The sequence below is a fragment of the Cyprinus carpio genome, chromosome B19 (genome assembly GCF_018340385.1).
Source record: "Cyprinus carpio isolate SPL01 chromosome B19, ASM1834038v1, whole genome shotgun sequence".
NCBI classification, from domain to species: Eukaryota; Metazoa; Chordata; class Actinopteri; order Cypriniformes; family Cyprinidae; genus Cyprinus; species Cyprinus carpio.
This window is the reverse complement of record NC_056615.1, coordinates 10180751-10191903: the sequence shown is the minus strand read 5'-3', so window position 1 is coordinate 10191903 and position 11153 is coordinate 10180751. Positions and strand designations below refer to the sequence as shown.

The window sequence follows — 11153 nt, the reverse complement described above, 5'->3', positions numbered from 1 at the left end:
ATTCTCTGCTACATTAAGATCTGGTCCCTGTGTGTCGTAACTGTGAGTTGATTTGAGAAGCGAGTGGTGCATTGTGTACTTTTGCGAACTATTTCTGCTGGCCTACTTCCTTTGTGATTGTACAGAGGGTGTGGTGGGATGTCATATCAGACCATAGGAATGTGAAAACGGCTGCACCTCATTTCTTCAACATCCCTTGTGCAGTTTAGATGAGGTAGAAAATATATTATTAAATGTATTACGAGTAAAACATTACATATTAAGGAATAAACATCTGACTGAAAATGTGGTTGTTTTATGTCTTAAAAAGCTTTTTTTTTTTTGTCAATTATGTGATCAAATATTTTATTTTGGAAGATTGACTGACTATATGAAATTCTATTATTATGCTTAAAAAAAAAACAGTCCATTAAAACATACAAAACAATCAGCCTATACACTACAGTAAGTACTCTCAGGTAATTTTTACTACAATTGATAACTGAAAAGCAAGATGGCGCCAACTGAGTTTTTATGAAATGAGAGAGAGAGAATGGCCTTGGTTCCCGAAGTTTCATTTTTCACGCAAGGATATTTTTTAAAATTCTTTGTTAAAGAGTTATAAAACATGTACCAAACCAAACAGCTATGAGGTCAAACATAAGATTACAAACTTTAACAAAATAGCAAAAAAAAGTACTTGAAAATCAGATAAAAAAGAAAAGGTACAAAACTGAGAACAGTTTTAACGAGGGGAATGAACTACAATCAAAATAAAAACAATCGAGAAATATAATACTGTTGATTTAAAGATGTTGATACAGAAACAACACTATGTTTCTTGTAAAATATGAATTATGCATTTGAGAGCATAGGAATACTGATTTGCATTGCTTCATTAGAGTGGGCAGGGACTTTCTCTGGAGAATCATGGGTAATTCCACTGTTGAATGTAATCATTTAAAAAAAAAATAAGTAGAAATAATGCATATACTATCAATTAACGTCCTCGTAGCTCACAGTAGGTCTGTCTTTAATGGTTTATAAATTGTTCAAAATGAATGGGATTTTTTTTCTCCTGGAACTCAACTGTTGCACTCCGTTATGAACTCCAGCAAATCCCACTGGATCAACAAATATAGTATACTTAATATTTTTTTAATTAAGTTTGTACATTCAGAATTTTATTCATCAAGATCAACTTACCTTCTTTTTAGACTACTGTACTGTGGTTAACACTAAATGGTAAACACAAGGACAGACAAGCAGACAGAGCTGAATCGGGCTGAATTATTGTATCAGTCATAACTATTTCCCAGTCAAGTGTGGGTTTGTCAGTGTCTGATAAGATCTCAATGTCTTGCATCTACACTTTTTCAAATGAATGATCCAGCCTGGAACAGAAGCGAATACTCAAGGCCGCCACCTCCGCCAACACCCACTCTCCATTGACTAGGTGCACTGGAGCCAAAGAAGCCTGCAGAATACCTCTGTGTGCATTTGTTTGCGAGTATATGTTCATGTCCCACGCTGTCTGACAAAAACACCTTTGAAATCCCATTCTCACAAATCACAAACTCCAAAAAGGGTGCAGTTTGCAATTGGCACTATAATTTTTATTAGTACGTGTATACTGCAACAATAAACTTGTACTGGTATACAGACAATTTCTTTTTTAAACAAATTTGTTCACAACCTGAATCAAATATTGTTTTGTTGTTCAGAATAATGAAATAAGTTCTAACTAGAAAACCGGCAAGCACCAACAAAGAAAGGGACCAAAAAAATCCAAGAAACAACGTGAGTGTATCCTACAAATAGACACACCACAATTAGAAAATAGAATTTCAATTCAATTTTTTTTTTATATTAGTTTTCTTTTTAGAAAAGCTAGTGCAAGTACAATATTTTGCACAACTTACAGAGTATGCACGCATATGGAAATAAAATGAACCAAAAGAAGAAAAAAAAAAAGGCCTTTCACAATGATTTCCTGCCTAGGGCTTTATATATTTTTTAAAGTGCCCCTATTATGGATTTTTTTTAAATTACCTTTCATGCAGTGTTTAACACAGCTCTAAGTGAATGAAAACATCCTGCAAAGTTTTAAATCTGAAAGTGCACCGTGTATAAAGTCTATTGTCTCTCAAAAGAAATAGTCGACTGAATCATTGATGTCAACATATAACATTAGCATGTTGCCCGCCCACTTGTTGGTCTTTTCCTGTTGGTCTGAATGAAAATGCAAATTCATTCTTTACCACTAGGTGCCACTTTTGGAGCTGTAAAAATAGCGATTTCCCCAGTAATGCTATACACAAAGCAGCACTGCACTCACAAATGCTGCTTTACGAGGCATTACAGGCATGATGAAGTGAAAATGAGACCAAATGGTCCAGTGCACTGCAGATTAGCGTCACACAAAGGAGGGGTTTGGAAAAATGAATCACTGAACGAATTGTTTGGGAGTCGTTGAGCAATTAAGGTAAAAATAAATGCATATTAAAAGACGATGAAAGTGTTTTTTTGACCTTGCATGCATGTCAACCTGTTGTTGGGGATTCCCCAAAACCAAAATATGAACCTTTCATAACCCATAATAGGGGCACTTTTTAGTGCAAAACACTACTTCTTCTCCCAACGACCATCTCTTGCTACTGGCAAGACTCCTCTGATTCAATTCCAAGAGAATAGAACCTCAGGATTGGATGTGACATTCAATTTTTCTTTAACAGTCTCACTCAACATTTCTGTGTGGTGTCTTACACACTATAGGTCCAGTAAATCCACAGCACTGAAGCTATGGAGAAAACAACAACACTGACAATATGCCTCCACCCAGTCATTGTTTTCAAACAGTAGGTAAAGGTCCAATCCGGAGGTTTTATGCTCGTGGATCTTTCTGCCCAATGGCAAGTGAAAAAAGAAACTAGAAACAGCTTCCATTTCCCTTCCAATGGAAGACTTCAAATCTCTTTATGACAAGACCTGCAACACCTCTAGTCCAGTAAGCCCGGAGTATTACTGCTATATCTGAACCCGCTCCTTCCTGAGGAATGACCAATGGCTTCCTGTGTATCACAAAACACTTTTCAGTCTCAAAAGGGAAAACAAAAAAAGAGGTGGCTGGACATGCGTGCACATTTAATGATAACCAAACGCCGTTCACCTGACAAGGAGTACATAGAGTTATTTCACCTCCGGCTAATAGTTTGCGTATCTGACCTCAGCTTTAAAATCACGGGGCGATTATTCAAAGTGCTGAGGAACTACCTCCACCGTTCATTCAGAATCCAATTTACACAAAACAAACACTTGGAAATGACCGACATGTTTAAATTAGACCTAAAAAGATTTTACAGCATACAATTTTACAGAGACATCTTATTAAGCATTCATCGGCAAGAAATCCAGAATTACAAAATGACCTTTTTTTTTTTGAAGATATGTTATCTCGAGAGTGTAGTTGTACAAATTCTGAAGGATAAATACACACGTTACGAGGCTATCGATTGCTATGCGTGAAGGTGACATTGGGTATGTGAAAACAGCATCTGTACACGAGTCGGTTCAGGCCTGTGATGGTCAACACGTCCCTGGCGTTTAGTTCTCAGTGGTCAACTAGGGTTGACTGTCCAGTTCAACCCAACAGTGACAAATACTCCTCAGGATTCATCAGAGGATGGCAGCACGAGTCTCTTTCCTGCGCCCAGCCAGATGAGGGTGACAGAACCCAGGACGTACCTCTCTCTGAGGAAGTGTTTGTCAGTTTAGCGGCTCACAAAAACGGCGTGAGAGATGAGGGCTGGGCATGCCTCCTTTTTTTTTTAAGGAGTGTGCACTGTTTTCACTATCCAGCACTGATATAGCTGAATGCTCATATATTAATTATAGAATTAACAATAAGACTAGTTACAATACCCATATCAAGCAGCCCATACATCAGTTAGTTATTGGGCTTGTAGAAGATTCTCAGCCTGAGGTTATTAATCCAGCGGTTTGGACAATTGACAAGATGTCAAACAACAGTCAAGTTGAACAGAGAAATCCTGACTGATTTTACAAGTGATTTCAAAGAAAAGCAAACTCAAAATAAAACATATTTTTTGTCGTTGTTTCAATGAGAGCCACAATGAAAGAAAAGAAAATCTTTTGATTTATTTTTCAAACTGCTGAAACTCGCAATCCAACATTTGTCTTTTTTTGTCATTTGTGCCAGAGAAATGAAAGTAAAAACAAGGAAATTGTCAGCGGTGCTCCTCTTATGAGAGAGCGAGCTGTCACAGAGCCGCTCGAAAACTCTTAAAAACATTCATTAAAACACTTTCTCTCGTCTCCTACCATGATAAAAGAGTGCTACAGAGGAGACTGAAGCAAAAGTACAAAGTCCAAAGTACATGAAGCAAGGTCAAATATAGAACCAACATGAAAATTAAACAAATAAAACCAAACGACGGTGTTCGAGCACACATCAGTACAACAAGTAAAGTCATCTCAGGTTCATAGAGGACCATTCCAACTTTATTTGAACTCTCTGTCCTCGCCGTCTCAGCCCGTTGGACCCAGAAACGGGCCGAGACAGAGGCAATTCGTATTGGAGGGGAGAAACTGTGATGACACCGACCTCTCACCCTATCTTCCTCGGGATTAGAAAGTGCTGAAACAGTATTATCAAGTCTATCTATTCTATAAATGACAAAAAAAATGTGCATTTTGTTTTTGTTTGTTTCTATAAAAGTGGTCCCCACTTTGTTGAGGTCGATGAATCATTTCTCAGTCTTTTTTCAGAATCTTGCATGTGTGAGGATCTGGGCTTGTGACGTCAAAGGGACAACAGGCAGACGGACAGACAGCTTGTGATGCGGACAAACAGACGGATACACAGAGACGGACAGAGTGTGTTAGGAAGGCCTCATATGGTGTAGAGACATTGTGGGAAACCAAAACACAGGGCCAATGAAATGACTGCTTCTGGTTACAGCAGTTTAACACACAAGAATATATTGTGTGTGTATCTCTTTACATGTACACAAACCTTTCAAAGGTCACACAACCTCCTCAACACACACATTCACACCTATTTCTCATCCCTGAGTAAGCCCAAGGAAAGATTTTGACCTTTAACAGAAAAGCAAATGATGTTGTCATAACGTCAGAGACAGCAAACACACCCCTCTGCCAAAGAGAATGAAACACACTGAAGAAAAAATGTGCAAAAATGATAGTTTAGGGGTTCACTACAATATCACTTACAAATAGCAAAATAAAATCATAATCCCACAGGCTACAGATGGTTTTAATCAAGCAATACAATTTAAAGGAGAAGGTATATGAATGAAAACCACAGAAACAGTGCTACATACAGATGGCACGAACTGTTACAAGTGTAACATGTCAAACTTAAACAGAAGAAAAGTTTAGAACATCATCATTGGGGTTTGAGTTTTTAAATGACATTGACGCTAAAAAAAAAGTGTCAAAATAGCGACTGCCACTTGTAATGTTCTCTTATTTTTCTTGTCTCTCTCTGCATGGAGGTTACAAGAGACTATCATTATCAGCACAATAAACCGCCAGCTGTACCATGTGCATCTTTTATTCTCTTTGTTTTTGATGACCATCAAATGCGACGGCACAGAACATCTGTGATGTTTCATTCATTCAGGTCATTGCACGTCAAGCATGTTTAATTCATCTGCAGATGGACTTATTCCTCAATATTTGAGAGACAATCAGTGACATGGATGCTCAGATAAAAGTCGTAACATCTTCAAGTCCAAATGCAAACAAAAAACACACCTGGCTGGAATTATACATTTACAATTGCTTTTGTCCCGGTTCATAACAAGTGAATCAAAATTGACCCTATTTACTTCCTCAATGCCCATTCCAGGTCTTATTGTGAGTGATTCATTTTATAGAATATAAAAAAACTTTATGTGTTCACTGACATCACTTAGGCTAGAAAGGCTATGGGATGAATATTGATCAGTTGACCCTTTGCAAAGACCTCCCCCCTTGCTACGTCCGATAAGTCATGCCGCTCTCACGCCATACATTATGTTCTCGCGCAGTGAAAAATACATTGCCGAGCAAAGAAGACACTGAAAATGTGCCAACAGACAAGATAGAGCAGATTACTTCCAGAATGAAACAAAGTCTCAGCTTTCAAATTTTGTCATTTTGTAAGAAATTCAAACAATAAATAATTTTGTAGCTCTCTAATGCGTCGTGACAGATCACAGTAGCGCCTCAGTTCAAGCGGCACGTGAACTGATAATCTTTTCATATTTATGCAAAGCAATATAAGCAAATGGAAATTGGAAGGCATTTTGTTTCAACCGCGGAAAGTCGTCAAAATACACACAATTTTTCAAGTTCCACCGAAGTTAATCTACTTTACTTTCTGATTTGTTTATGATTGGTCAGATCGCCTGTCAATCAAGCTCTCTGCAAAGGGTCAATTTGGTATGCATTCTGGTTCGAAAAGACAGTTTTCTTTATTGAATATCCTTTTAAACTCTGAAATACATCACATTATGGAAGTAAAATGAGTTGAAATGTCAATTTACATTGACTCTAATACTTATCATAGGTGAATAGTTATAATTGACTTTTCCACTTAACCCCCCCAAAAAACTACTGTATTTTCAACAAGCTAGGCAATATGAAACGCCATCACAAATACTGTCGAGGTTCTATGGCTATGAATGAGAGAGAGACAGATAAAAAGAGAGAAAAGAAAACAACGTTCTTGAACTATAGCGGGTGTGCCGGGTGAGAAAGCGGTCGCACGTACATGCCAGGCAACAGAAGGTAGCTAACGGTTGCGGTTGGGTAAACATACTCTAAGAGAGGCGTACTGGTTCTGTATGGGCACCTGAAGAGCATCTGGAGGTCACTATCGATTAGAGGTTAAGACGACTAGGAGGGGACAGACTCTGTCACTGCATATTAATTTACATTTCTCCCTGAAGTTACTGAGGGCTGGATGTGCAAACCGCAAATCAACCTAAAGAGGATAAAAAACAGCTTGCTGAGGTCAAACAGAAGGTCTGGCATTGATGTCCGGTTCTGTTGTTTTTTTTTGGTTCAGCACTAGAGACTAAGTGTTATTGCTACGTGCCGTTGTTCGGAATGCTTCTCGTGTGTACGTGGAACCGCACTGTGCAACCAGAAGGAGGCAGACGTTTAAATGATCGAAGCAATGAGCAACATCGGAAACACTGATCATTACACGAAGAGACAGAAAAAAGCGAAAGATCAGAGAAACAAACAAATGCAAGACTGATTCGCCATTGACAGTCATTTTGTTGGGGTGGTTCAATGGATAAACAATATCACATCTTATTTCTACCTTTTGGCCCAAAATTAATGTTGAACACAAAAAAAATATCAAGTTTGATTGGTTAAAGCAGATACATCCACACACATACAGTACAGTCCAAGTAAAACTCAAACACACACACTTTGAGGGGACAGAGACGTCATGTCAAATGGAAAAAAGAAAAAAATGCACATTTGTGGTGTTGATCTGAGAAACCCTGTTTTATTATAAAAAAATAAAGCATTTTCAAATTGTTTATGGGGTGCACTCAATCCATCCATGCTCTCTTTTATTCTCTACTACCACCCATCCTCCTGCCAGATCTTCACCTACCCAAGCTAACTTGAGTGTGGCCACTCAAAGGACTCAACAAGTATGCAGGCTACAGGCTATGACTTCATCCACCCCTATGAAGCAAACACTTCGACAGCACCATGCACAATCCTACTTTTATGTGTTTGTGTCTGATTCAAACCCCCTGAAAAGGGGCTTCCTGATTTTCCTAATGAAAATGAACCCAACAGACCTGCGAACTGAGCAAACTTGTCAAGAAACTGCTACATTTCAGTAAAAATCTTGTTTTCGGCCCTGTCCTGTGCTGGCAGAAAACAAAATAAATCAGGTTACTATCTCTCCAGATGTGCAAATTGCAATATTCTTTTAAGTAGAACTTAAATATCTATTTATAATATGTGTGGTATGTACACACACACTTGCACGCACACAAAACACACACTCACGCACGCTCACACAAATATACTACAGATCACTGAAATTACTACATGACTGCTTTCACATACGTCCGATGAGTCAGTGTCTTGGGGGATGGGATTAAAATGTGCTCATGTAGTCTTGCGCTCTCATACAGTAAGATAGATATAGCATATGCAGTTCTATACATGTTAATGTACAAAAAATACATGACATATTTCAACATGATTGAAAATGACCGTAACCGTGTATGTGTTTATGTGTGTTTGAGCCCGTGCACAACCGCACACAGTCTCGCATGCATGCACAACCACATACATTGCTAACAAACAGGTATATGACACCCTTCGATCCTCCGGAGAATCCTGTAGCCAGAATTTCTCGCTTTGTCTCTCATATCTCTCGTAAATATATAAACAGTCTCCGTGCTTATTTCCACCTGTATTCACACTTTCATATGACTTTAAATGACTTAAATGGCAGTTATTTCACAGGCCGTGGGCTCTTGCGCCCAACTTTACTTAAGCCATCAGATTGCTTGAGAAGGCTAAGCCAATCATACACAATGAAAAAAGTGGTTCCTTTAAAGCAGTCCTCTTGGGGACAAAATCTCATTGTTTTCTCTATCATCACCTGTTACATTCATCCATTCACATTGACCCTTGTGAGCCATCACCATCCCACAGAGTGCCACACAACATCCAATTCATGATACACCATACAGTACTGTGTTCATGTTGAAAGAACAACAGAAAATAGTAGTAGCAATAATATTAATAATAATAATAATAATAATTGATATAATAACAATTTGACTTATTTGATTGAAACTACTATCAGCTAGTGAACATGACAGGTGTGTTACAGTAAGTAAGTGCTTCAGGACAACACTCATCTCATCCTTTTCAGACAACTTTCGGTCTCTTTCTTTCGGAAAAAACAAAACAAAATACTTTCTCTTGTTTGAACAAAAAACAGGTGAGACTGCACTAAAAACAAGGGACTGGTCGATCTTCTCACCCATTGTGTTTGTATGCATCAAGATACATCCATGCATATACATATACATAGACAAGAACCCATCCTGTGTCTACGTAAAAAATTACCCCTGATTGCAAGGTTTACACATTCATCACCAAAAAAGAAAAGAAAAAAAAAAAAAAAAAAAAAAAACTATCCATCATGTATTATAGGAGGGTTTGAAAAGCGAGACGGAAAATTAAAACATGCAAAACTACAGAAATAGTCAAATAAAATGTTAGACAATTGGATATATAAAATCAGACTCGTCCATCTTCCCTGTTTTAAATGATAGTTTCGTCTTTCTGAGGAGCAAGTGGCACCGCTCAATGACATCATCTCTCTTGGCCTGTACCATAGTATTTGGAAACATCGTCTTGCATTTCAGTAAATGTTAATATAATCTATGCTAGTCTAACTGCACTGAGGATACATTGTTAGCATTGATTTGGATAGTCTTTTTTAGTCACAGTTAAACAAGATGGCTGACATCATGTAAACTCCTGCAACCAGTGGAGGAGTGATTTCCGTTCTGCCACCATTAACAATGTTATTCACACCAGTTGTTTATCTTCCCTTACTAACATTTTCAGGTTCACTCAGCAGGCGAATGATTTAATTGCCACTAGGTGAAGTTAAACCAGGTTTGTCTGAGCTAAAAAAAGTAGAGGATGTTGTAGGTGAGAGACTGGAGAGATGTCTTAGCCTTGTTAGCTGTGACTGATTGTGTATACTGAAGCCTTCAGGATTATCATGTAGTGCTCAGGTATCTCACGACCTTCCCACCTTGCACTACATCCACACTGAATTTGACCAATCAAATGAACTGCACCAATTGCCTGTGTAATATTAAATGTATCTATTAAAAAGTTAGAAGTGATAATGTACATACTGAGTAAATTTAGCCTTTAGGTAAAGTAATCTGAATAGAAAGTGAAATCAGAACATAAAATAAAGAACCTAAAACATCCCGAGGGCAAATTTCGCTTTTAAAATATGACAGTCCAATGCGCATTCACTTTCCAATATTTGATCTGCCTTCGATACTGATTTTAACCTCCTGAGGGATGAAGGAAGGTTTGGGAAACGTTAAAGGAGGCTCTCCTTCAGGATTTTCTATTTTGCGACCCTCAGGGGCCGACCACCTCCTTTTGCGGCCTGTGGGTTTGCTGCCGGACTCTGATTCAGTGACCGGTGGTGCTTTGCAGATGTCTCTTTCGCCAAACCTCAGTTCTCCATTCTCTCTTTTGCCTTGACCGCCTCCACCTCCCTGATCTCCACACTGCCCGAGTCCATTTTCCTGTTCTGTGTGCCGAACACCCCCTCGCACGCCGCTTGAGAGAGCTTTGGCTGATTTAAGGGGTGGACCGAGGGAAGGCGCATCCAAGACTTGCCCCTGGCTTTTCTTGATGGAGCCATTCCTCAGGTTCTTCAGGGTGAGGGAGATGCAAACGTCGCCTACTGAAAGCTTGGTGCATGGCAACTCGAGCAGCTGGGTTGTCCGTTCTGGACAACATGATGACCAACCCTGTCCGAACACAAAGAATGGATACTCTACTAGCACCTCCACACTGACCTGCGAGAGAAAAAAAAAGGCAAAAAGAGAGGACATTAAATACATACAGTAGAAGTCATGCACAAATGCCTGATGATATGAATGAATGCCTTTGCTAAATAGCATCTGTTATTCAGCGCCTCTCAAACTGACAGACTTTAGAACTGCTTTTGAGTGGGTGGCCCCATCTCAACTCCCAGACAAATGAAGCAGATTTTTCATACAGCCCACTCACAGTACAACAGAAGGAAGCAGAAATAAGGAATGACTCAATTCTGCCAGTGAATCCCACACAAACTAAACAAAGATGCCATGGGGACAGCCAGGGGAGGGATTATGGAACAGGGAGATGATTTTCAGCTGCCAATTTACCCCACATTTAGTTACACTGATTGAGTGCAGGTGGAGTTCATATAGGAAGACATTGACACCCTCACAGCTTTTAAAAATGTATAATGACTACCATATGGTTATTCAAACTGATGATAAAATGCATGAAAGATATAACAAAGTAAGTAAGATCCCTGGGCATTTGTAAAAGGTGCAAAGATTTATTTGTAT

The 11153-nt window shown here is 38.8% G+C and overlaps 1 protein-coding gene across 5 annotated transcripts in view; it reads right to left on the bottom strand.

Annotated features, from left to right (window-relative positions):
* Window positions 1-1568: 1568 nt before the first annotated feature.
* The window catches only part of LOC109073706 (ataxin-1-like), a 104358-nt gene continuing 94773 nt past the window's right edge, over window positions 1569-11153 (bottom strand). For all 5 annotated transcript variants that reach the window (XM_042744754.1, XM_042744753.1, XM_042744752.1 and 2 more), the window contains one exon: window positions 1569-10613. In XM_042744754.1, coding sequence (XP_042600688.1) covers window positions 10053-10613 — 561 coding nt within the window. In that variant the 3' untranslated portion in view covers window positions 1569-10052. The remainder of the gene's footprint in view (window positions 10614-11153) is intronic.